At 44.5% G+C, this 27,862-nt stretch overlaps 1 protein-coding gene across 1 annotated transcript in view; it reads right to left on the bottom strand.

The window, feature by feature from the left end:
• Crebl2 (cAMP responsive element binding protein like 2) overlaps window positions 1–25,110 on the bottom strand; it is a 29,348-nt gene extending 4,238 nt beyond the window's left edge. Inside the window, exons 1-4 of the mRNA XM_005364496.2 lie at window positions 24,822–25,110; window positions 6,374–6,571; window positions 2,021–2,165; window positions 991–1,026 (exon numbers count right to left, since the gene is read on the bottom strand). Of these exons, the coding sequence (XP_005364553.1) occupies window positions 1,013–1,026; window positions 2,021–2,165; window positions 6,374–6,571; window positions 24,822–24,836 (372 nt within the window). The 5' untranslated portion in view covers window positions 24,837–25,110 and the 3' untranslated portion in view covers window positions 991–1,012. The remainder of the gene's footprint in view (window positions 1–990; window positions 1,027–2,020; window positions 2,166–6,373; window positions 6,572–24,821) is intronic.
• Window positions 25,111–27,862: the final 2,752 nt, after the last annotated feature.

Below are 27,862 nucleotides of genomic sequence, written 5' to 3'. Positions count from 1 at the left end.
AGCAGTCTAAGCCCAGGTGCATATTCAAAAGAGCTAAGCGAGCTCTGGTGGCGCACACCTGGAGCCCCAGCACTGCGAGGGAGGGGAAGGCAGGCAGACCAGGGCTCACGTTCTCCTCAGCTACACAGTGAGCTGAAGCACCCCGACCCAAAACAAACCAGGTCAAGCCCACACACAAATACTTGTATACACATGCTCACAGGAGCCATGTTGACAGTATCCCAGAAGCCAGCAGGTAGAAACAAAAGCCTATCAATGGACAGATGGATGAACAACCGTGGTATGCGCATCTATAAAATGACGGATCATAAAGAATGAAGTTCTGATACATGGAATAACATGAGTCAACCATGGAAAGATCAGGCTAGGTTAATGAACTCAGATGCAGAAGATACTAAATGATCCCATTTATACAACATATTTATAGGTGGATTCATCCATTGGGACCTCAGGTCCATGGCTGCAAAGGGCTGTTTAGGGTGATCACACATTTGTAGTTAGAGATGACAGTTATGTAACCCTGCAAATACACTAAAGGCCTGCATTGTCAGCTTATTTTTTTAAAGATTTATCCTGCCTGCATGTATCTTTGCATGCCAGAAGAGGGCACTAGATCTCATTACAGATGGTTGTGAGCCCTATGGTTGCTGGGTCCTTTGGAAGAGCAGCCAGTGTTCTTAACCTTGAGCCATCTCTCCAGCCCACAGTGTCATTTTAAAATAGATTTTTTTTTTTTTTTTAGTTTTTCCGAGACAGGGTTTCTCTGTAGCTTTGGAGCCTGTCCTTCTGGCACTAGCTCCTGTAGACCAGGCTGGCCTCAAACTCACAGAGATCCACCTGCCTCTGCCTCCCGAGTGCTGGGATTAAAGGCGTGCACCACCACCGCCCGGCTAAAATAATAGATTTTTTTGAAGTTGTTTATCTCATGTTATATGAATTTCACCTCAACAAAAATAAAACAACCCTGGGATGAGCATGTAAAGAACTTACCTAGCATTTCTGAGCCACGGGTTCAATTCCCCAGCACTGCAAAAGAAGAGAAACACTCTCTGTTACAACTTACGGTAGCCAGAGCCTGGACTTGTGAGAACAGCTTCAAAAATTGCACTCAAGAGACCCAGGACCTCACCCAGTCACTCTGCTATTTCTCTCATTTCCCTGTTTTGGTTTTTGCCCTAGGACTGAATGAACCTAGAGCAATGGCTTTCAACCTGTGGGTCAAGGCTCCTTTAACAAACCTCTAGCTCCAAATATATTTACATTATGATTAATATTTTTGCTTTTGTTTTTGAGTTTTTGCTTCTTGTTTTGTTTCAAGACAGAGTGTCTCTGTGTAGCCTTGGCTGTCCTGGACTTGCTCTATGACTAGGTTGGCCTCAAGCTCAGAGATCTGCCTGCCTCTGCCTCCCAAGTGCTGAATTAAAGGCATGCACCACCATCGCCTGGCTTACAACTCATGACAGTAGCAAGATCACAGTTCTGAAGTAGCAATAAAGATAATTTTATGATTAGGGTCACTACAGCATGAGGAACTATATTAGAGTCATGCCATTGGGAAGGCTGAGACCCACTGCCCTAGAGCACGCTAACTCCTACCACAGCTGCTGCTAAACCACAGACACCTAAGACTAGAGTTCTTTAGCACTCTACCGGAGTAATGTCTGAGTTAAAGCTGTGAGTGATAACAAAGTAAGAGAAAGTGGCATTCCCACCATGCTCAGGGCCACTTTAAATCACGGGCTGTCACCCCACAGTCCTCAGCCGGCTGGCAGGTCTGTCTTTTGACATGGGGTCTTCCTAGGAAGCCCACACTGGCCTCCAACTTGAGGTTTCCCTAAGTGATGGAGAGCAGCTGTGCACACAGCCAGCCTCCAGCTGGGTCTCACTTCAGGGTTTAGGATCCTCCACCACAACACTGACTAGCATTTAAAAAGGACAGCAGCACTTCCCTTTACTTCAAGTCACACACTCTACCTTGGGATGCTTGCTTAACAGGAATGCTCCGGTAAACGGTACTCACACAAATTGGTGTTAGCATCTGTCTTCCCAGCTTTGGGATGCCTGCTTGAGTTCTGCTGAGACTTGTTCTGCTCCTCTCCAGTGAGAAGGGCCCTTATTTCAGAAGGGATTTTTCCTTGGTCCATTGCCATGCACCATTGCTTGTACTGAAACATTTAACACAGTTAAGTCAAACGCTAAGTCAGAATTCAGGCAGCATATGTGGAAATCTTAGACACAAGAGCTCGCCTGAGGGCTCGGCTGTAGCTCACTGCGAGCATAGGCTAGTATGCAAGAGGCCTTGGATCTGATATCCAGTACTGGTTGTGGGAAGTCTTCTCTAGTAAATATTCACTAAACAACTACCAGTAGTAGCTGTATGCACTATTATTACATGTATGAGAACACACATACATTCTACCACAGTGTACTCTATGAACTTTTGGGAGTATACAAGTGAAGCAAATCAAGTCAAAATAATGACATATAACAGATTAAATTCACCATAAAAATAAATAGTGATTTCAATGCAATGCCCATCAAAATCCCAGCAAAATTCTTCAAAGACCTCAAAAGAACGGTATTCAACTTCATTTGGAAAAGCAAAAAACCCAGGATAGCCAAAACAATCCTGGGCAATAAAGAACTTCTGGAGGCATCAAAATCCCTGACTTCAAACTCTAACACAGAGCTACAGTACTGAAAACAGCCTGGTACTGGCATAAGAACAGACAGGAAGACCAATGGAACTGAATCGAAGACCCGGATATCAACCTGCATATCTTTGAACACCTGATCTTTGATAAAGAAGCAAAAAATGTCAAATGGAAAAAAGAAAGCATATTTAACAAGTGGTGCTGGCATAACTGGATATCAACATGTATAAAAATGAAAATAGACCCATATCTATCACCATGCACTAAACTCAAGTCCAAATATATCAAAGACCTCAACATAAAGCCAGCCACACTGAACCTTATAGAAGAGAAAGTGGGAAGTACACTTGAATGCATTGGCACTGGAGACCACTTCCTAAATATAACACTAGCAGCACAGACACTGAGAGAAACAATTAATAAATGGGACCTCCTGAAACTGAGAAGCTTCTTCAAAGCAAAGGACACGGTCAACAGGACAAAACGACAGCCTACAGAATGGGAAAAGATCTTCACTAATTCCACATCAGATAGAGGTCTGATCTCCAAAATATACAAAGAACTCAAGAAATTGGACACCAAAAGATCACATAATCCAATAAAAAAAATGGAGTACAGACCAAAACAGAGAACTTTTAGCATAGGAATCTAAAATGGCTGAAAGACACTTAAGGAAATGTTCAACATCCTTAGTCATCAGAAAAATGCAAATCAAAACAACTCTGAGATTCCATCTTACACCTGTAAGAATGGCCAAGATCAAAAACACTGATGACAACTTATGCTGGAGAGGTTATGGGGAAAAGGGAACACTTTGCTGGTGGGAATACAAGCTGGTATAACCCCTTTGGATGTCAGTGTGGCAATTTCTCAAAAAATTAGGAAACAACCTTCCTCAAGACCCAGTAATACCACTTTTGGGTATATATCCAAAGGATGCTCAATCGTGCCACAAGGACATGTGCTCAACTATGCTCATAGCAGCATTGTTTGTCATAGCCAGAACCTGGAAACAACCTAAATGCCCCTCAACCGAAGAATGGATAAGGAAAATGTGGTACATTTACACAATGGAGTACTACACAGCAGAAAAAAAAATAATGGCATCTTGAATTTTGCAGGAAAATGGATGGAGCTCGAAAACATTATTTTGAGTGAGGTAACCCAGACACAGAAAGACAATTATCAAGTGTACTTACTCATAGGTAGTTTTTAAACATAAAGCAAAGAAAGCCAACCTACAAACCACAATCCTAGAGAACTTAGACAACAATGCAGACACTAAGAGAGACTTACATAGATATAATCTACATGGGAAGCAGAAAGTAGAAAAAGACAAGATCTCTGGAGTAAATTGGGAGCATGGGGACCTTGGGGGAGGATTGAAGAGGGAGGGGAGCAGAGAAAAATGTAGAGTTCAATAAATACCAATAAAAATGTGTTAAAAAATCAATAGCGATATATTACAAAAAACTGATTAGTATCCATCTGGAGCATATTACCTTCCTCTCTCAATGCCCTTATTACTTCTTTGCTTTTGTGCATAGGTGTGAGTGTCCGTGCGTGTGAACACGCATGTGTGTATGTGTCGCTGTTTGCAAGTTCAGTTGATGTTGGGTGTCTTCCTGAATCACTGCCCCCTTATTTTTTGAGACAATGTCTCCCTGACCCAGGAGCTTACTAGACTGCTGGCCAGCCCACCCCAGGGACCCTCTGTCTCCCCTGCCCCAGTAGGGGATGACAAGTGTGTGCTACTGTAACTGCTATGTGAATTCTGGGGACTGAACTCAGGTCTTCTTGCTTGCATGGCAAGTGGTTTACCCAGTCATCTCTTTGTTGGCCCCTTTAGAATTTTATTTATTATTATTGTGTATGAGCTCACAGGCCACAGCATTTATGCGGAGGTCAGAGGAAAGTTCTGTGAGTCGGTTCTCATCTTCCATCTTTATGTGGGTTTGAGGTTCAGACTAATCAGGCTGATAGGCTTGTGTGCTACGCACTTTACTCACTGGGTCATCTTGACCCTTCCCTCTTCTTAAATTCCTGGGTTTCTATCAGTTGCATGTATGGAAGTCACATAAGAGCCTTGGATGTCAGTCCTCCTCTTCCACCTCGAGACAGGGGTCATCTGTCATTTGCTGCTGCATTGGCCCTGAGCTTTGGGAGCCTGGTGTTTCTTTCCTCCATCTTGCAAAGGAGCACAGGGATTATGAATGTGCCCTAGCATGCACCCAGCTTCAAGAGGTCCTCAGGCACTCATCCCCTCAGCCCCTCAGATTTTATTTTTAGACAGAGTCTCATGGAGTCCAGAGGCTGGCCTTGAACTCCTGATCCTCCTGTCTCTAGCCCCCAGTGCTAGGATTCTAGGCATGTACATGCCCAGCTTCACTGCTTCCTGAGAATCCAGCTTTGGAACAGTTATGGTAATACCATCTCTGCTTGCACCTGTTACCTCATCCCTGAGTTCATAGTTAAAGCTCTGAATGTAAAGTGATGGGTTCACAGGAACACAAATGGTAGCCTCCCATGAGAATCATGGACTGTCATGTGGCTTTTCCCACTTAGCAATACATTGAACTCTGATACTTTGAACTTCTGTTCTTCCTGCCTCCATCTCCCCAGTGCTGGGAATACAGATCACACCCCATCTCCTGCTGTGGTGGCATTAAACCCAGAGCCCCATGCATGCTAGATAAGCACTCTACCAGCTAGGCTGCAGGCCCATTCTTTTTAACTTTCGCCACACTCACTGTAGTAGTGCCTTGAGCACGTGTGTGGAAGTCAGAACCTTGCAGGCAGTTTGGGGGATTGCGAAGGTCATCAGTCTTAGTGGCAAAGCACCTTTCTCTTGTTTTCTTTTGAAGGTTTATACAATGTATGAGATATTATAATATATACACATATAATTTATATATAATATACTTTGTCTGCATGTATGCCTGCACATGAGGAGAGGGCATTGGATCCCATCATAGAGGTCTGTGAGCCACCATGTGGTTGCTGGGAATTGTACTCAGGACCTCTGGAAGATCAGCCAGTGCTCTTAACCACTGAGCCATCTCTCCAGTCCCCATGGTTTTTCTATCATAAACAATTTCTTACTGTTCCCACCTGATGTGGGAGTGTCATATATCAATCTGTTGATTTCATTGGTTAAGCAATAAAAAGAAACTGCTTGGCCTCATAGCTTAAAACATAGGTGGGAGGAGTAAACAGAATAGAATGCTGGGAGGAAGAGGAAGTGAGCTCAGACTCGACAGCTCTCCTCTCGGGGGCAAACGCCTCAGAGAGACACCATGCCCCGCTCCTGGGCAGACACACAAGATGAAGCTCCGACCCAGGATGGACGTAGGCTAGAATCTTCCCGGTAAGACCAGTGCTCACAGATTATTAGAGATGGGTTGATCGGGATATCAGAATCAGCCAGTAAGGGCTAGAGCTAAAGGGCCAAGCAGTGTTTAAATGAATATAATTTGTGTGTTGCTATTTCGGGGCATAAGCTAGCCAGGCGGCTGGGGTACTGGGAACGCAGCCCCGCCACCCCTATTACTACACCCACCTGCACTGTATTAAAAGAAAATGCCTTCTTGTCTACAATGTAGAAAAAAGACTAACATTCTTTTCCATGTTTACCAACTGGACAGGTAAGGACTGGTCTGATTCCTGCCTTCAGTGACAGTCAAGTAAGGGGCGTTTGTCCTGTTGCTGATGGACTTTACCATTTCCAGTTCCTCCCGGAGTGCACAGATAGCTCTCTCCCGACTGGACACCAGCTCCTCCAGGTACTGGTATCTCAGCTTCTTCCTGGCCCGGCACTCTCTGGCACTCTGCCGGCTCCGCTCCAGCTTCGCCTTCAGGTCGATTTTGGCTGGCTTCCGACCTCGTTTCCCAGGCTTCTTTGCTTTGCCTCCCACCACCTGCAGCGCAAGAGAGGAGACATCGTTTTTTTTCCTTTTAGTTTTCTTAAGAAAAAAGCAACTATGGTTGCCTCTGAGCAAAGAGAGTGTGTATAAATAGTAGGAAGTGAACCTACAGAGCCTAGAAAGCATAATTCTGTCTCATAATCTTTCTGGGTTCTCACTTTTTCATACTTTTGATGTCATGAATGTGAGATAAGGTGTAATGCAAGCTTTTACTAGTTCTTTAATAACAATAAAGTTTAAGTAGCTCAACAAGAAATTCTATAAGCCATATGAAGATGGTTTTTTGAACTTTTTTATTTTTGTGTTTTTAAATTGTGTGTGTGTAGGTTTGTGCATGTGAGAGCAGTCACCGATGGAGACCAGAAGAGGGCACTGGATCCCTACAGGAGTTCTGTAAACTGTCTGACACAAATGCTGGGCTCTGAATGCAGTCCTGCTCTTAGTCAGGGAGCCATATCAGTCATATTTATTACCTTGAGAAAATTACATTAAATTAAGTAAAAACATCAAAATCTGGGGCTGAAGAGATGGTTTAGAGGTTAAGAACATTTGCTGCTCTTGCGGAGAACTCAGGTTTGATTCCCAAAACCCACACGGTGGCTTACAAACATCTGTAACTCCAGTACCAGGGGATCTGACACCCTCTTCTGGCCTCCTCTGTCACCAAGTATGCAGGTAATACATTTATACACAGAAAATAACAAAATAAAAATACTAGGTTTATCATGATGCTTTTAAAGTTTCCTGTGTATGGGTGTTTGCCTGCACAGTCTGTGTAGTGCATGTGTGTCTGGTGTCTGCTGAGGGTACTGAATCTCTTGGGCCTGGAGGTACAGACAGTTGTGCATGGCCATGTGGGCACTAGAAATCATCTGAAAGAACAAGTGCTTTTAACCACGGAGCAATCTCTCCAGCCCCAGGTTTTCATGACTTCAGTGTAAGAAAGTTACCTACGAGGACTTCTTCGCTGGGTATGACTATGAACAGGTTTTATCTCATGTATATTTTCAAGATTTTTTTTTTTTTTGGATGGCTGCTGGGACTGTATTCTTTGCTTGGTGCAAGGCACAGTTATGGGATAAGAAAATCTCAGTGCCATGTTCAGTGCCTTTGCTTGTAGCAGCCTGCCGAGTTTTCAGGGTGGGATGGGTGAGTAGGGCTCTGGCCTAGCACCACTGACGCTTTGGCTTGGCTGGTGGTTCTGCCAGGTTCTGCCCCATCCTGATGGGGCCCTGCTGTTGGCCTGGCCAGAGAACAGGCTGCTTCTTCATGGTTTCAGGAGCCAGGCCGCAGGTGATCCCGATTCTGGGTGTGTGTGTGTGGGGGGGGGGAGGTGGATACTTCTGTCCAGTGCTCAGGAAACGCTAATACTGTGGCCATGGATGGGAGGATTGGCTTGCCAAAAAGGCTGGCCCACTAGTGGTCAGGATTGGCTTTGGGGAGCCTCTGATGGTGGGGCAATGTTAGTATTCAGGCATCTGTATGGCCTGCCCTTGGGGTCCTGACAGGATACATCATCAGTTGCAGCCACTAAGAGCACCCTCTGTGCACATTTGCTACCTTCTCTTTTAAAAGGGCCTTGCCCACCTCCCGTCTCCCCCTATCTGCTATTCTTGTCCCCAGGAATTGCTCTCTGCCCCCTTTCCTCTCCTATCAATAAACCTCCCATGTGATCCCTGTTGTATTGGATGACTTCTCCTTGGGCGTCTTTAAATAAATTATAACAGGCACGGTGTCCCCCCCCAAACTCACAGATACAGGTCATGGGTAACCAGGAGAGAGCCACCAGAAGGGATGGCTGCCATGCCTTAGAGACTGCACGCTGCGGATATCGGGGTAGGTAGTGGTCATGGTAGCAAGGCCTGGGCCCTAGGCTGCAGGGCCCATTTGCAGGGCTAAGTCACTGGAAGCTGCTACTGGACAACCTGTGCTTGTCTACTTGCTCACTTTTTATTTTCAAGATTTTTAAATTTACAATTAGATAGATATATAATGCCTACATTAAATTATATGTAGATATAAATTAATAAGTATCCCAGGCAGGTATCCCAGGCAACTTAGCTTTAAGCTCCTTCTTCAAATGTATTGGGTCCACAGGAAGAAAATCAGGAAGACCCTGAAATTTTTGGTAGTCTCTATAAGTCAATGCCCCAACCTGTCCCACGAGTGCCACAGACTCACACTCCAGATCTGCACTCACTCACTCTGCGTTGGCACAATTATTAGGGGATTGGTACAGAAATGTAAGCTTCCCTGCTGTTGAGTTCTGAAAGCAAGCCACTCTGCAGCAATGCAGTCTTCATGCCTGTCTCGGGGAAGGCCAGCTGGGACAGAGTTCTGCAAGCCTCACTACTTTAGAGCGCTCTCCATTCTCCACCATTGGCCTGTCCATCTCTTTATCTGACAAGACTGATGCCCGTTTTCCTGAAAACCACCCTCAGAGAAAGCCTGGAGTCCAGTGACAGAGTGGGGCTCAAAGGTAGAATCCAACCTTGTACAAAGCCCTGGGTTCCATCCTCACCTCCACCCACACAGTTCTCTCAAGAATGCACGTTTATGTCCTGAATGCTTTTAAGGCAATTCTAAAAGAGAAGGTGTGAAATGTAACACCACAGTTAATCACTGCCAGCAATGTAAAACCTGCAAGGCAAGAAAACTACAGGGCAATACTCATTTGTTTATCTGCGACTATTAACAGTATCACATACAAACAATGCCAAGCACACTGGAAAAATCAGACCACTAAATATGATGTTTACATTTTTAACAAACTAAGGCCAGTGTTCCAGCACACACCTTTAATCCCAGGATACTCTAGGAAGAGGTAGGTGGACTTCTGTGAACTATGTCAAGCTGCATGGTGATCTTGACTCAAAACAAAACAAAAACCAAACAGACAACAAAACAAAACACAGACAAAAACAAACAAACAAACAACAAACAAACAAACCCTTATTGGCTCTGGAGTTTTAACCCAGAGCCTTAGCCCTAAAAATAAAAACAAACATCCTCCATACTTTAAAAACAAATAGGCCATATTTTTATACCTTTATCAAATTCCACTTCTATGCCTCTAGTATCTCACAGGATAGCTTTGAAAGGAGACAGGCTACTTCATAGCTGTGGGAAAATAGTGCCATTTCCACTACCATATTAAAGCTACCATGGACTGGAGTAATGGTTCAGCAGTTAAGAGCACTTGCTATCCTTCTAGGATCAGGGTTTAATTCCCCGCACACACATAGGGGCTTATAGCCACAACTCTAGTCCCTGGGGATCCAATGCCCTCTTCTGGCCGATGTGGGCACTGCATGCACCTGATACACATACACACTTGTATGCAAAACACAAATATTAAAAAAAACCCTAAAAGCTAGTTACTTTTCTCTGGTAACTTTCAACTTCTCTAAAATTGGTCTTTGAAAGTTTTTCTGGTCTGTACCATGATGTTTATATTCTAGTACAACCAGAACGCTTTCCAGGGCCAAATATTTGTTAGTAATTGCAGAATGGCCTCAGTGACCTAAGCATTATGAAATTTTTTTTTTTTTTGGTTTTTCGAGACAGGGTTTCGCTGTGGCTTTTGGAGCCTGTCCTGGAACTAGCTCTGTAGACCAGGCTGGTCTCGAACTCACAGAGATCCGCCTGCCTCTGCCTCCCGAGTGCTGGGATTAAAGGCGTGCGCCACCATCGCCCGGCTTAGCATTATGAAATTTTATATGTTTATATTTCACAATATTTTGAAACCATCCTGCATTAAATTTGTGATTGCTGTAGTTCTTAGAAAGCAATATAAAGGGCCAGGTCTGACAAAGCACAGAGGTACAGACTCGTCTAACATGCACAGGCAATACATGCATGTCAAGCATGGTGGAACATGCTGTATTCAGGAGGCTGAGGCAGGAGGACTGCTTTGAGTTCACGATCAACCCTCAGCTACAGAATGTGACCCTGTCTGAAAAGATAGACACAGACAGACACAGACATAGACACATAAGACGGAGAGGAGGGACATAGCATGTGTCTATAATCTCAGTACACAGGTAACTAAGCAAGAAGCTCAGGAGTTTGAGGGCAGCCTGGACATCCTTCATAGTGAGACCCTATCTCCAAATGAATGAACTAGATGACACAGAGCAAAGGGGCTAGTTGCATAAACTTGACAACCTGAGTTCAATTCCTAGATGCCATGGTGGGATAGAAGGAGAAAATCAACTCCATATGCATGTCATGTCACACGTGTGCACTCTTGGTCTCTCTTTTCTCATATCCACTACAATAATAATTCCTTAAAAAAGGCAGTCTATGATACCATGCAGGTGAGTCAGCAATCACAGTGATGCTCTAGTTAATTCAGAGATGGCTGCCTTTGAGACCAGACATCTCTGGCAGAACGAGAACAGAGTGTACAGCAGTCCTCTTCGAGTTCTGAATTAAATCCAGCAAAGCCATCACACCAATCATAAGTATCTATTTCACTTTCGTAGCAAATATGCAGCTACTGTATTCGTTTATTTTTGTATGTATGGGCATCTTGCTTGTATGTATATCTGTGCAGCACTTATGTGCCTGATGCCTGTGAAGACTAGAAGAGGGTATTGGGTCCCTTTGGAATTGGAGCTAGAAGCAGCTGTGAATGCTGAGAATCAAGCCCGAGTCCTCTGGAAGAGCAGCCAGTGCTCTTAACTGCTAAGTCATCTTTCCAACCCCAGGTGTTCCTTTCTTAAAGCTGACAGGCATAGAATTAACTGGGAGGTTCTGTACTTTATGTTATCAATACAATTAGATTTAAGGGCATACAACCACCATTTCTCCAGCTTAGTTTCTTCTGCACGGGTCAAACGGTCTGCTTTCTGTAGCAAGCACAGTCTGGTACTGAAGTGCACCAGTGAACTAGTGAGTTGTTAGTATCTGAGGATTGTTGTAAGTAATCTCAAGCTTTGTAAAGTACCACATACCACAGCAGTTTGCAAAACCAGAGTGACATATAAATATGTGACACTATCAGTTGCCTGACACCTGAACTTTATGTATGTCACAAGCCATTCAGGTGTTCATGGGGGATGGCTCAGCGGTTAGCAGCATGCACTGCTCTAGCACAGAACCCACTTCAGGCATCTCACAACTACTGCTACTGCAGCTCCAGGGGGATATCAAGCCTCTGGCTTCTGTGGGCACCTGCACACACATAGATATACATGCACAAAATCTTAAAAATAATATTTTTTAAAGAGTATTGACTTGGTTTCTTTCTCTTTTTGGCTAATTAGGACAGCTATATAGCCCAGACTAGCCTCACATCCTAAGTGATCCTCCTGCCTTTGCTTCCTGCGTGCTGGGATTTCTGTTAACTACCTGTTTATAACTTCTCCTTAGCCGAGTATGGTGGCGCATGCCTCTAATCCCAGAACTTTAATCGCAGATCTCTGAGTTCAAAGCCAGCCTGGTCTACAGAGTGAGTTCTAAGACAGTTAGGGCTACACAGAGAAATCCTGTCTCAAAAAACAAAACAATTTTTTCCTCTTTAGAGTTAGGCTAAAATTAAAATGTCATGACTTTTAGAAACTAAATGGTCCAATACCATAATTCTGAGTACACAGTAATAAATATTTAATGTGATGAAATATTTCTTAATAATCAAAGAAGACTGAGAAATAAGAAAACTATTTTGAGAAAACAGACTATATTGTGATTATAAGGAAATTTAAAAACTTTAAGAGGAACGAAATGAAAAACAGAAACCAGATCTATGTCACGTGACTGAAGAGCTGTTCAGAGGACATCCTACACCAACATTAAATCAAGTTTTAAAATCAATAACCCAACTTTCCATCTTTAGAAGCTAGAGAGCAGAAAATTAGAGCCAAAGCAAAGAGAGATGGTACAAACATACACGAGGAACCCTTAGCAAGGCAGCAAAGCAGGCTCAACAAGTAGTCTGAATTAGTTATAAAAAAATCAGAGAAAAGCCAGTTTCAGGTGACTTCACCAGTAAATTATACCAACATTTAAATAATTAACATTTAGGCTGGGCCTGGCCCATATCTATATCCTAACACTTAGAAGGTATTGTTCAAAGTCAGAGTTCAAAGCCATTCTAGGCTACATGAGACCCTGCCTCAAACACAAAACCAAAGAATTAACACTAACCCTTCGCAAACCCTCTCAAGAAATCTAAGAGGAAAAAACAGTTTCCAATTCTAATGAGGCTGACACTAGAAGGAACCAGGGATGCTAATCCTAGGATTCAGGAAGCTCAGGCAGAAGGATCACATGTTCAAGGCCAGGCCCCAAAACAAGAACAAGGGGCTGAGAATGTTCAGCTGGCAGAGTACTTATCTAGCATAAAAACTGGGTTCAACTCCCAGCGTCACATAAACTGGACATGTGAGCACATGCCTTGCAATCCCAGCATTTGGGAGGTACAGGCAGGAGGATTAGAAATTCAAGATCATCCTTATCTATATATTGAGTATTAGGTCAGCCTGGGCTACATGAGCCTCAGTCTCACAAAAAGTGAAGGGGAGCTGGAAAAATAATTCAAAGGTTAAGGGCGCTTGCTGCATAATCACTAGGGTCAAAGTTTAGATCCTGGCACCCATGTCCCAAGCACGGCATTTAGTATAGGCCAATAAACCCCAGTTCTAAGGCAGGCAGAAAGGAAAATCACTGGTGTTGGCCAGTTGTCAACCTGGTCAAGGAAATACAAATGTCAGGCTCAGAGAGAACCCTAACCCTGATTCATAGAGACCCTGCCTCAAGAATAGATGGAGAGTCACAGAATAGGATACTGACATGTGCAGCTGCACACACACTGACACACATACACTGACACACACATGCACACTGAGAAACACAATGAGTCCCAAACAAACAACAAAAAAGAAAACCAAACCCTTAAGACTAAATTCAGTAACATAAAAGGACGACTCTATCCCTTGACCAAGAGGGATTTACCCTAAGAATGAAGATCATTTTAACATCTGGAAATCTTTTATAAAACATGAGAGAGAGAGAGAGAGAGAGAGAGAGAGAGAGAGAGAGAGAGAGAGAGAGAGAATCAGTCCAGTGTTTGAGGGTATCCTGGGCTACACGAAGACACAATGTCAAATAAACAATCCCCCACCAAAATTCCTACATAGATATTCAAGTTCTTTTTTCATGATTCAATTTTCATTCTAATTATACTTATTCACTTCCTTTATATAAAGTACAAACACAGCCTTATCCAAAATGATGGGAAGTTACACAATGTTTTCTAGTAGACTATGCAAAACAACCACACACTCAAAGTACCTCTGCAGACAGAGGAGCCCTCTCAGCGGAGGGACCCTTCCACACCAATTCTTTGGCTAGAGAAGTGAAGTAGTGCCAGGGCACTTCAGCAGCCCTGCTCACCTCCCGCTGCTGTGATGCTGGTGACTGGGAGATCAATACCTGGCACAAAGGGCATCTGAGCCTAGAGGAGCAGAGCCTTCTCATTGTTCCTGGGATGAGCTATACCACACGTGAGACAGTGGCAGCCTTTCTCCTGTAGGGCTGAATTGCCAAGGGGGTGGCTAAGATCAAGGCGGCAAACAGCAGTAGCAGGTATCCCCTGGCACCAGTCTGTCCTCCACCTGTGTGTTTCAACATCTCTCCAGCTTCACCTGGATTCTCCAATTCTACATATGTGTAGCCTCAGGAAAGATAACAATAAACACTTTCTATAGGCACAGCAATCATTCTGATTTTCCCACTGGAGGAATACATCTCCACAGTGTGAGCCTTGGTGTCACATTCCTGCTGAGTCTCCCAGTGTACACTCTGGTGGTTTAGGAAGGGCTCTGCCTTGTCCTCTTTTTTTTTTTTTTTTTTTTTTTTTTTTTTTTCTAGACAGGGTTTCTCTGTGGCTTTGGAGCCTGTCCTGGAACTAGCTCTGTAGACCAGGCTGGTCTCGAACTCACAGAGATCCGCCTGCCTCTGCCTCCCGAGTGCTGGGATTAAAGGCATGCGCCACCATCGCCCTGCTGCCTTGTCCTCTTTCAGGTGGTTTGGATTCAGGGCAGGAGTGCCTGTCATGTGTGGGAACTAAGAAGGTCTAGAAGCCAGACAGAGTAGCTGTGGGTCATACTGGGGACTCCTGAGCCCCTGCGCAGGCCCTAGCCACAGCCAGATGCTGAGTTGGACAGAGACCCGGTGCTGTTGCTTGCATCTGAAGCACTACACGTCTTCAGTCTTAGCCCCATCAGTCCTCTTTGCTTGATGCCGTAATGGCCCCTCCAGCTGCAGGGCTGGAGCAGTCCTTGGGATTGGTAGGAGCCCTAGTGCTGGGCTTTTTTAATTTCTTTTGACTCCTTGAAAGCTCTTCTCTTCATTCTTGACAAATCCATTAGCTCCTTTAGAAGTGTTCAAAGCAGCCACATGGTGTCACTTATCTGGACTCCCACATCTCACTCAAGTCTCAGAAGAGATCCCTAATGATAGCAATTAGGCCAAAGGACAGCATCCTCCAGCAGCTGCTCCTCCTTACGCTCCTCTCAGGCACTAATGCGTAACTCCGAAAGTCCGAGGTCTTTACTTGATAAACTATATAGCAAATAGAGGAGGAACTTTCTCAACCTGATAAAGATCATCTACAAAACACCCACGGCATCAGAGTTGCTGAGGAAAGACCAAATGCTTTCTGCCAAAGATCAGAAGCGAGACAAGGATCGTGTCTTCTCGCATCACTCTTACTCAACAGGAAAGAAAATAAAATAAAAGGCAATTCAGATAGAGAATGAAAAAGTCAAATTGACCATCTGTAGAGAACATGATCTTATATGCTGAAAACCCCAAAGGATCCACACAAACACTATCAAGAGTAAAGGGAAGAGGATAGCAAGGCCACCGGTCACAAGCTCTACATACAAAGAGCCATTGTGTTGCTACTCTATTCACTACCAAGGAAAATCTGAAAATGAAAATAAGCAATTCTAGGGCTGAAGATAGAGAGCACAGTGGGTATGCGCCCTGTGCTTCTTCCAGAGGACCCAGGTTTGGTTCCTAAACCCACTCTAGTTCCAGGAGCTACAACCTCCTCTCTGGTCTCCTCAGACACTGCATGCGCATGGTGCACAGACGCACATGCAGGCAAACAATACCCATACACATAAAATAAGTAAATTTAAAAACAAAGGCAAGCAAGCAAATTGATGGGCAACCAACTCCATTACTGCCATATCCACTGCTCTCTCCAGTGTGCTAAAGCAGCAATCTGTTTCTTTTTCTCTTTTTTAAACAGTCCAGTCTTTTTTTAAAAAAAATGTACATGAGGACCTGAATTCATATGGAGTGAGCTCCAGCAGCTCAGGCTCCCTCCTGTCAGTCCTTACAAAGTGTGCTTCTCTGGGAGGAGCAGGTTGGTGCTTCAGCTGAACCCAGGTGCCCATCTCTTTGACTTCCCTTTCCTTCTGATCATTTCCCTTTACCCACTTCAGGACGCTGTCTCTGCTCTGAGTGCTTGGTGTGCTCAGTCTGCACATTAATTCTCTTGGTGAGAGTCTTGCCCTTAACTTGCTTGTTTCCGGTATTGCCTTTTTTACCTATGAGGACTTTCCTTTTTCCCTTGATGTCTATAATACCACCCTTCCTGTAGACTGGCATGGATATGGCCAATGGAACACCTCCACGTTTCCTAAAAGGGCACTGAGCAGACAGCGATTGCCCCTCCTGTCCCTTTACATTTGTTATTTTGGTGAGCTATGGGAAAATGGCTGCTGTGGCTTGTTTCTTTTTCTTTACATTTATTATCTATTTGTTTATGTGTGCGGATGTGCATGTATTACAGCACATATGTGAAATTATGAAGACAACTTGTAGGAGCTGGTTCTTTCTTCCTACCATGAGAGTTCTAGAAATTGGTCTTAGTCAGTATGGTGGCAGGTGTTTTTACCCACTGGGCCATCTCATCAGCCTACAACTTGTTTTAAAAATAAAATAAATAAAAAGAAAATCCAACTTTATCAATGAAAAACAACTAGGAATCTGGAAATAAATACTCACATTCATGGTCAGCTAATTTCCAGAAAGCACAGGTAGGTGATGTGGGCTGTCCTTCTGTATATGTGTTGCTTTTATTGGGTAATGAATAAAGCTGTTTCAGCCAATGGCTTAGCAGAGTGAAGCCAGGTGGGAAATTCAAACTGAGCTATATAGAGAAAGTAGGCAGAGTCAAGGCAACACCATGTGGCTGCCCAAGAAACAAGAGGTAACCACAAGTTTGGTGGTAAAATATAAAATAATAGCAATGGGTTAATTTAATATGTAAGAGCTAGCTAGAAATATGACTAAGCTATTGGCCAGTGCTGTAATTAATATAGTTTCTGTGTGATTATTTGGGTCTGGGCGATGGAAATGAACGAGTAGTCTCTGTTTACAGGTGGGTGCAGCCCAGACTTTAGCACAGGTACATTTTAGAAAATGTAAGGCCCTGAGTTTAATCTCTAACTTTCAAAGAAACCAAAATAATTTATTATTATTATCATCATCTTTGTTGTTGTTTTGAGACAAAGATTCTCATTATATAATGCTTGCTGGTCTGGAACCTGATATGGAGATCTGACTGTCCCCCTGCCTCTGCCTCCTAAGTGTCGGGACTAAACCCATGCACCACCATACCCAGCTGACACCAAAAACAGGTAAAGGAGAAAGAACAGTCGTACTAATAGCGTTCTAGGACAGCTGGGTAACCACAGGAAAAAGAACTGTGTTGGCCTTCTAACCCATCTTGCTGACCCTTACAATTAATTTTTGTGCATGAGCACACAGACACAGACAGCCAGAAACACGCACACAAATAAACAACGTAATAAAATTTAATTAAAAAACAAAGGGCTAATCATAATAACTAGCTGGGAAATGGTGGTGCACACCTTTAATCCCAGAACTCGGGAGGCAGAGGCAGGCGGATCTCTGTGAGTTCGAGGCCAGCCTGGTCTACAAGAGCTAGTTCCAGGACAGATTCCAAAGCTTGTCTCAAACAAAACAAAACAAAACAAAAAACCAACCAAACAAAAAAACTAAAGTTATCAAACTCTCCATGACTTTTCACTGGGTGATAGTTTCTTAGTTGTGATATCACAAACACAAAGCAGACAAAAACATTACTCGCTGAATTTCATCAAATCAAAAAGTTTGTGCTTTAAAGACGCGATCGAGGTGAGACAACACTGCACCCATCTCCTCTTCTCTCTCAAGCCCTGGGATCACTGATCTCCTTTCTCCACGGTTCTGCCTTTTCCAGACTGTCACACAGTTAGAGTACTCAGAATGGAAACTTTTCAAATTGCTTCTCTTGCTTAGTAATTCATGTTTAAGGCTCCAGGAGCGTTAACTCCATGGAACCTTTCATAGCTTCATGTTTCTCTTTGTTACTGAATGACACTGCATTATATGGGTGCTTTGGTTTGCTCATAAGATAGAAATATAATGGAATTAGTAGTGGCTGTCATGCAATCACTGTGAATGTACTAGAAAGCAAATCATAGAATTTGTATGTGATTTTATGATCCATGAACTATCTTCCAATACAGCTCTAATTAAAACAAAGCAACAACAGGGAGGTAGACTACAAGATTTGCTCAGTCCTTGGAACCCACATGGAGGAGGGAGAGAGCTTTCCACAAGTTGTCCCTGACTCTATTAGTGTACGGTGGCACGGGCACACCCTCTTCTACACTAGTGCAATGACTCTTTAAAGTGAAATGAATGGTAGACAGTGTGCATGGAGCTGGTAAAGTGCACACGTCTGTCGTCATCCCAGCACTCAGGAGGTGGAGGTAGAAGGATCAGGGGAGGAAAAGAAAGGCATACAGGTGGCGAACACTGCTTAGCAGATCATCTGTTTAGCACGCACAAAGTTCTCATCCCACTCCGGGATGGACAGACACAGAAACTCTGAGAACAAATGTTATGGCCAGGAGAGCTCTATGTGTTCTAATTAGGATATCTAAAAAGTCAAGCATTTCCAGGCTTGGTGGCACACACCTTTAATTCCAGCACTCCAGAGCCAGAGCTAGGTGGATCTCTGAGTTTCAAGGCCAGCTTGGTCTACAAAGAGAGTTCCAGGGCAGCCAGGGCTGTTACACAGAGAAACCTTGTCTCAAGAATACATAAATAAATGAATAAATAAATAAGTAAATGAGCCAAGAATTAAGATTCAGCCAAGAGAGACAGAAAGAAAGCAGTCTTGCAAAGCTGAGGTTATTACGGATATCAGGGGACAGCTCTAATGTCTGCAGAAGCCAGGAGTGACTTAGTCGTGTGTTCTATAGGAACTTCTGGGGCTTCTCAAAATAAGAAACCCTTATCTGATTCCAAAGACTCTTACGGTATTTTATGTCCCGTCTTTTGGAAAAAAAGGAGGACAAATGTTTTTTCTTTTCTTAGTTAAACCAGGGGTTCATGAGAAAGCACTGTCAACTCAGCCTTGAGTGAGGAGCCCCCTGCGCTGTTCACACGACACCTCTATCCTCGTCTTTTTCAGTTACAGAGGGGAAATCCAATCCTTTAAAAAGAACTTTTATTTGCAAAAATTTTATGCTGAATTTGTTCCCATGCCAAAAGTTTTTCTTCCTTTGGTTTCTTCAGGAATGTCTTCTCTTTTGCTTTGTAACAACTTGTTCAGTTTCAGTGAGGATCACCTCAGTGTGGTAGGGCAAGAGGACCTCTTTCATGGGTTAATGACACATCTTGGGTGCTTTGTGTTCAGTGACCAGAGACTCTATATCTAAACCCTGTTCTCTGTTCTTTAACCATGTACAATAAAAATTCAGCATTCTTCTTAGGACACTGACCCTGTGTCCAGTCTTAGTGTGTAGCCTGGGCACAACTACCAAAGCGCACACACTGCTTCTGTAGAGTGACATCTTTCAGCTACTCGGTGGCTTTTCAGATATGCAAATCTTTGACGGCCTGGGTAGTTTCACAGGTGATCTTACAGTAAATGTGAAGACCTGAACCTTTAAAAATTTTGTTTTAATTATTTTTTATGAGTATGGATATTTTGCCTACATGTAAGTCTGTGTACCACATGACTGCCTGATGCCTCTGGAAGCCAGGAGAGGCACTGGATCCTGGAACTGGAGTTACAGATGGGTATGATTCAGCCTTTGGGAGTTAGAAATTGAAGCCAGGTGCTCTGGATGAGCAGCCAGTGCTCTTAACCACTTGAGCCATCTCTCCAGCCCCTAGATTTGAGCCTGTCAGTCTGCATGATTTTGTAAGATTTCTGGATCAAGAGAACAGTGAACTATTTCACAGGTCACCTCAGGTGGCTCACAGGAAGTGGCAGAAATTTATTCCTATGCTCAATATCCACTTTGACCAAATATAAGACTCTATTTTGCCATCTTTTATGCATTTACTTATATTCAGATTCTCTAGTCTTTGGTTGTTTGTTTTTTGAGATTGCCCAGGCTGATCTAAATTCAGTCTGTAGCCCAGAAGAGCCTTGAATTGAATTCACAACAGTCCTTCTGCCTCAGCTTACCAAGTGCTAGAATCACATTTCTGACTATAATGCTCATTTTTAAGGCAACTCATTGTTAAAAGAAGTGGTGCCACAGCCTCAATCAAGAGAGAAAGGGCCTTGCTTCACCGTTCCCTTGAAAACACAGCACAGCGGTACTGCCTGGGGTTAAAGGAGACAGCTGTGTCCTAGCCACTACCCTTCTCCATCTTCAAGAAATGACAGAAGAGTCTCTCTCTGGGGCTCTGAGGGACTTCCCTATGTGTGGCTTAGGACTTTTTTTTTTTTTTTATCAAGGGTTTCAGAAAGCAGAGTGTAACCATGTCTTCCTGTTGCTAACTTTTCTGCCAGCTTCTATCAGGAGAAAGAAGGAAACATAGGCATCTATAAACCCAGAGTTAACTCCCACACCCTCCTTTGTACCTCAGGTCTGCCTCAGGGCAACACACGGCTTTTCTCCTTGTCCCTGGAGCTAAGCAGTACTGTGCACTTAACACTGTGTGGCCCTTAGCAATGCCTGACTGCGTACAATGGTCTATATACTGTGTGTGCTTCTCTGCCATCTGTTTCTTCCACTGTGAACATCGTTAGTCTGCCCTATCACCACTCTGCTGAAACAGCTTGTGGGTGTATATATTTTTTCTTTCTTTGAGGCAGGGTTTCATGTGTTCCCAGGCCCAGCCTCAAACTGACAATAACCTTGAACTTCTTTATTTGAGAAAGGGTGTCATTACTTAGCCATAGCTGGCCTGGAACTTGCCACGTAGATCCTCCTGCCTCTGCCTGAGCTCGGAGGCTGTGCTACCGTGCCTGGACAGCCATCAGTCTTGCACTTCTGCTCTGCCTGGGTGAGGAGATCATAGGTGTGTGATGCCCAACTGTCACCCTCATCTGTCCCATGGCTGTAGTTACTTTTCTAGCTGTTGACCTCACCCACAGCAGTGATAGCTTCTTTAGAACAGCACAAGGGCTTACTAATTTCTGTCTCTACTGCCTACCACAGGTACATATTAGGTAGACAAGTACTTGATAAATTAATGAATAAGCAAGCTGTTCCTAAGCCCTTAAAGAGTAAAACATCTTAAATAAGCTTCCACCTACCTTCAGTTTTTTCTTTTGAGGGAGGGAAGGAAGAGTGAGACAGGGTCTCATGTGGCTCTGACTAGCCTTGACCTCCAGGTATAGCTGAGGATGGCCCTCAACTCTACCTCCCAAGTGCTGGGGTTTCAGGGATGTGCCACCATGCCTAGCTCTGGTTTCTGAATCAACTGTGGAGGTCCCCAAGTCCACGGACAAATTTCTTGTATAAGTTCTTGGACAGTAAAGCAGGACACAAACTGCCAGGCTTGTTCAGATGTGCTAGCTCCTCTACCATGGCGCTGTGGGAAGTGTTGCTGGAGGGGGCTGGGAAAAGGAACAAATTGCTGGCTTATGGGACACTCCAAGGAAGATGGCTCCAATGTGGCAGAGGATGGCTAAGGGGCAATGGAGAGATTTCAGGGTTTGAATGCCAGGGTTTTGTTTTGAAGTTAAATCTCCTTACCGCCACCTATTTAGAATTACTATCAATGAGACCCTCGATGTGTACAAAAGGTTAGAGAGTGAGAAACCTCATGTCTCTATACAACAGTGTTTAGCACAGGGCGGACAGAAGGAAGGAAAACAGTGACCCATATTAACATTGTGGCCAGTAGCTGACCCATTCCTTCAACAAAGATGTCCTATACTGTTGGACTGGGCAACACTCTGTAGAGGTCTTTAGACGGCCTTCAGACTGGCAAGAACACATCTGATTTAGAAGATTTCAACCTATTCATTCAGTAAACATTAAAACACAAAAGACCCTTCTGTGATTTAAAATAAGGTATCTCTATTTTCTTTCAAGACTGTAGATCAGAAAAAAAAAAACTTTCAAGAAAATACTTCTTCCTTGTGGAAGATGCACAGGAAGCCTTGGAGAATGACCTTTATCACCCAATGTAAGGACAGAGCTCAAGTTCATTGTGTGTCCCATCAAGCCGCTCTTGTCCTGTCTGGGGTATAGTTAGGGGCATATCTAGCGTAAGTAGGTACACTGCTACAAATGTCTCTTAGTAATCACTAGACTGATTTAAAAGACTAGGGAAGTTCAGAGAGCTCCAGAACCTAGCTAGTTTTTCCTTCCTAACTAACCCAACAGGACTCTAGGAAATCAGAACTTAATTATATTGCTTAGCACTTTCCCAAGCCCTCCTTCTTAGGTGCTCAATCTTACAGATAGATTCTAGCTTATGATCTTTTCCCTCCAGCTGCAACAGTACGTCTGCACGGGCTGGTGAACATACCTGGGGCACATTAGTTAACAAAACCTGAGTACATCAGGTAATCTCAATGTTACTGTTCCAAACAATCACTATTACCTAGCAATTTAAGTTATACTTCTACATAAATTTTATGTTTAAATAAAATTGCCCCTAACCCTACTGTCATGTGCTAGTTTCAGAAATAACCTCTATGGAGTTGGGGATGTAACTTGCCTAGCACGCATGAAATCCTGGGTTCAACTCCCCACCCCCCCCACACACAGGTATGGTACCACAAGCCTGCAGTCCCAGCGCTTGAGAGGCAGAGGGAGGAGGATCAGAAGTTCAAGGTTGTCCTTGACTTCACAGAAAATTGGGAGGTCAACCTGGGCTACCTAGGCTACAAGAAGACTCTTTCTAAAAGCAAACACTCTTTTCAAAAATAAACAAACAAAAAGCTGTATGTGATTGTCTTTGTAAAGTAAGTAAAAATCTATATGTACTTTTGAAATTAATTATATAACCTTAAGAAAGCTGTTAAATATTTCAAAGGTCTGGAAAAAAATAACTGGAAATTACATCCTGTGAAAGACTCCAGCAGAGAAAGATGAATATTACACTCTTTCAGCACCTTGAGATTATTTTCTGGGAAAGACAATGGATATAGTCTACAGACTTCATTTCAGAACCAACACTGAAAGATCAAGGTAGCAAAGACTGGAACATCTTTTGTGGAAAACTTTCAGAATTCCCCCTTTCTATTTTGAAAATACCACTTCCTGTCAGAAGAGGGGTTTGTTATTTCACAAGCCATTGGTTCTCCTAGGTGTGTCCAGCAGGCAGATTACAGTGCTGGGCTCTCCTGTCTATCACTCTTCACAGAGCCTTCCACATAACAGGGAAGCATCAATGAAGAACAATCAGTCAAGATAACTGGACTTCCCCCACCTGTCTGAGGGTATGCGAAACAAAAAATTTAATAGAATTTTGTTGATATATATGATATTATATATCAAATATATAAAGGGACCTAGAGGGAAAACTCTCCTGTAGTGATATTTCATTTTTATTTTAATAAATAAAGCTTGCCTGAAGACCAGATACTAAAACAGCCACACTGGTCAGCCTTACAGACAAGGCAGGGGTGGCACATACTTTTAATCCCAGTAGCCACACTAGTTGGCCATAGAAGCTTGGGTGGTAGTGGTGCACACCTTTAATCCCAGCACTAGAGAGGATTTAAGATGAGAGGAGGCAGGTCCCAGGCACAGTCTCAGTCTGAGGATTCGTGGAGGCAGGATCACCATTCTGGTCCGAGGTAGAGGTAAAAGCCAGTGGCTGGCTGTTTTGCTTTTCTTATCTTCAGGATGAACCTCAATATCTGTCTCTGGGTTTTTATTATTAGTGCTACACTCTCCCAAGGAATAGAAAAATTATACTTCCAAAAGCATAAGGAAGAAAGCTTTAAATATTGACAAAATGTATGCCAGGCATGAGGTTCCCACTGGACATCCCAGCCCTTGGCAGGCAGAAGAGGCAGGGGGACCAGCTGAAGATCATCCTCTGGTACTGAGAGTTTGGGGCTAGCCTGGGCTCCACAAGACCTGGCTCCACAAAGAAAGACATCGTTAAAAGTTTGATTTCTTAAAAGTCCCAACTCCCAGACATCGTAAAACATTAATAAGGGACTCTGACCACTCCTATCTTCACAAAATGTGAAGCAAGAGTAATATGAGACTGTAGAACCATAAATCTACTAGTTAACCCACAATGCGCGCTAGTTTATAGTCAAAAAAGTGCGCTAGAGATTAAAACATAGCTGGAGATAGGACACTACGTTGAATTTAAAAGGGGAAAAAATACTGTTTTTCTTAGAGACGATTTCTAGAGGTTAGATGACAGGCTCTGGCCAGAGAAAGCAAGAGGAGCTAGGACTGTTCCAACCAACCGCAGGAAAATAGCTAGGGTTGCGGGGTGGGAGGGTGAACTGATTATATGAATGGGGCATTGAGTAAGCGAGGCTGAGGGAAGGAGGGAAAACCATCAAGGGTGATTATGTTGAGTTCAGGATGCACTAATTAATCTCTCCCAACTGGAAAACGCTGGGAGGGGGCAAGACAGGGCCTCTCCCAACTGGAAAACGCTGGGAGGGGGCAAGACAGGGCAAAAAGAAAAAAAAGCACGGTAGTTTCTTCACTTATTTTGACCTGCAGGTCAGGGCTTGCGCTCCTTGGAACCCCTGGCAAACACGGTTACCCCGGGAGTGAAAATTTTGCAAGGGCGAGGGCCCTTGCTAGAAAACTGCAGCCCGGTGCTCCCCGGTGTCCTGGCGGGGTGCCAGGGGCCCGAGACACACTGGTATCTATGGCAGGTGTTTCGTGAGTGCTCGCGTGGACTTCTGAACTGAGCTGGGCGGCGGGACTACGGGCGGCGACAAGCAGGCGGCGGCGGCGGCCAGCCCAGGACTTACCTTGCTGTCATCCATCTCGGCAGTCAGGCCGGCCCGGCCCGGCGCCCTCCCGGCCCTCCCCCGCCTTAGCCGGCCAGGCCCGGCCCCCGCCCCGGGGATGAAGGGGATATGGCTCTGACTGCCTCCTCCTTCGCCTAACAGTTCGCTTCCCTGAAGCCACGGTCACGGGGACCCGGACCAGTTCAGGAATGGCAGAGCAGACCCAGGAGGCTGCCCCAGGCGCCTCCCCGCTCGGCCACCGCCTCCTTTACCCGCCCCATGACAGGCCCCCGGCGTGTTTACAGACGTGCTGGCAGGCCGCCCAACCCGAGGGGGGGGCGGGGCTCTGCAGGCCGATTGGCCCCTTCGGCCGCCATAGCACGTCGGCATTCTGGGAGTTGTAGTTTTTCTTCTCATAGTCTCTGAGCGGCCGACTGGAAAGGGAACTACGACGTCCAGATAACCTCTGCTAGCTTGGCTGTTTTGACGCGGCTTAGAGACGCTCTGGAGGCGGGCCTGGACCAAGACGGAACTATTTCCTACAACGCTTAGTCTTGTTTTGGTTGCGGTCGGGTGGGACGTTGCAGAGAAGGGACAGCGTTCGTGGCCCTGCGGAGGCCGAACTGGAAACAGGCCCTCTTTGGGGAAGCTAGAGCAAACGCCGTCTCTTCTCGCGCCGGCCCACGGTAACAAGTGGGTAGTTCAGAACATTAAACACGTTAGTTACTGTCTAACCACTTCTAGGTTTACAGTCAAAGAAACGAAGCCACACAACCACACCAAAGCGTGTGCGCAAATATTCTCACATTCGCAAGATTCAATACTCAAAAAGCGAGCACAGCGCGGCGTGGTGGCAAACTGCTTTTCATCCCAGCACTCAGGAGGCAGAGACAGGGAGTTCCAACACATCCAGGGAAACATAGTGAGCCCCTGTCCTAAAGGAGAGAGAAATAGGGACACTTCACTATTTGAACAAGCTAAGCTTTGAATTAAATGTTAGGAGCCAGACACCAAAGGCCACGTGTTGTGTGATTCAGTTTATAAGGAAATGTCCAGAATTAGCAAAACTAAAGAGACCATTAGCTGCCAGATGCTGGGTATTGAGGAATGCCAGGAAAGGAGAGGAATTCTGGTTTCTTTTCGCAGTGATGAAAACATTCTCAACCCTGGTGACGTCTGCAGGGACCTGTGAATAAGCTACAGTGGTTTCTGAGCATTTCAGTCAAGTTATGCAGACAGCACCAGCGTATCTCTTGATTCAATGAGCCACTTCGTTAGCTGTTATTGTCATCCTCTCCTGGGCCTTGAGAAATGGCCAAAGAGTGTATATTTTATCTGATACTTCTGAAAAGCCTTGAGCCCATTCTTTACAAGCGCCTCTAAAGCACCCTTTCCGAAATTCAACGGAGGTGGCGTGCCGGGAGTTAGTAGTAAATATATAGGATATTTAGTTACATTTGTATTTTAGTTGCGTGTGTGCTGTATGTTGACGTGTGTGTGTGTGTCATATTCACATGTGTGTGCACATGCATGTGTATGTGCATTTGTGTAGAAGCCAGAGATTAACCTCAGATGCCCTCCATCCTGACACACGTTTTGACGCAGGGTCACAGGGCTGTCTGGCTAGTGAGATCTCTGAAGCGATCCTCTTATCTCTGCATCCTTGGCACTGCGTTACAGGTGTGGGGGGCAGATTTTTACATGGTGCTGGGGATCTGAACTTATGTCCTACTAATTGTGCAACCTCCCTCCCCTCTTTTTCGGACTAGAACTTAATGTGTAGAATAGGCTGGCCGCACACTTGTGGCATTTCTCCGGCCTTTGTCTCCCGAATGCTGGTGTAAACGGTATTTTCCATTGTTCCTGGCATAATAAGACATATTGATTTTGTTGTGAGGTTTTTTTTTTTTTGTTTGTTTGTTTGGTTTTAAGATTTTATTTTCTGTGTATGGATGTTTTACATGCATCTCTGTCTCTGCATGCAGTGCCCACAGAGGTCAGAAGAGGGCGCCAGAACACTTGGAACTGGAGTTACAGATGCTTGTGGGCCACTGTGTAGGGCCTGGGAATTGAACCCAGGGTCTTCTGGAAGAGCGACCAGTGCTCTTAACTAGTGAGATATCTCTCTAGTCCTCCATAAGATACACTCTTATTTTTTATTTTTTAAAATTCCTTGATTTTCAGTAAAATAGAATGTAAGTGGACAGCCTTTCTTTCAGCTGGCAACTCTAATCTAGGGTTAAAACAAGAAGGTTGGATGGACTTTGTCAGAGCTGTATGAAGATTTAGGAGAACTAGAGAGGATCCATTTTTCCCATGGTGGTTCCTCATACCAAGATCCTGAGATTAGAGACAGGTCTGTCAGGTTGTCCCTATTTGCGGTCAGGCCCAGCCATTCTGCCCCAACTGGCACCCCTAGTGGTGAAAGGGACAGCTAGGGTTGTCCTTTCTAATGATTAGGGGAACAAGAGCCTGAGTAGGGACCAGAGAGGTGGCTCAGTGGGTAAAGGCACTTGTTGCCAAGACTGATGATCTGAGCTTGATCCCTGGCAACTCACATGATGGAAGGAGAGAACTGACTTCTGCAAATTAGCCTCTGATGTATACATGGACACACACATGGACACACGCACACACCCCTTGTGTAGGGTGGATTTCCATCTCTGCTTTTGTTAAAAACAAAAAAACTAAAACTAAAATAAGCTTCCACCTACCTTCTGTTTTTTTTTTCTTTTGAGGGAGGGAAGGAAGAGTGAGACAGGGTCTCACGTGGCTCTGACTAGCCTTGACCTCCAGGTATAGCTGAGGATGGCCCTCAACTCTACCTCCCAAGTGCTGGGGTTTCAGGGATGTGCCACCATGCCTAGCTCTGGTTTCTGAATCAACTGTGGAGGTCCCCAAGTCCACGGACAAATTTCCTGTATAAGTTCTTGGACAGGAAAGCAGGACACAAACTGCCAGGCTTGTTCAGATGTGCTAGCTCCTCTATCATGGCGCTGTGGGAAGTGTTGTTCAGATGTGCTAGCTCCTCTACCATGGCGCTGTGGGAAGTGTTGCTCAGA

Source organism: Microtus ochrogaster (assembly GCF_000317375.1).
Source record: "Microtus ochrogaster isolate Prairie Vole_2 chromosome 14 unlocalized genomic scaffold, MicOch1.0 chr14_random_2, whole genome shotgun sequence".
NCBI lineage: Eukaryota > Metazoa > Chordata > Mammalia > Rodentia > Cricetidae > Microtus > Microtus ochrogaster.
The sequence above is the reverse complement of the archived record's forward strand: the minus strand, read 5'-3'. Positions and strand labels throughout refer to the sequence as shown.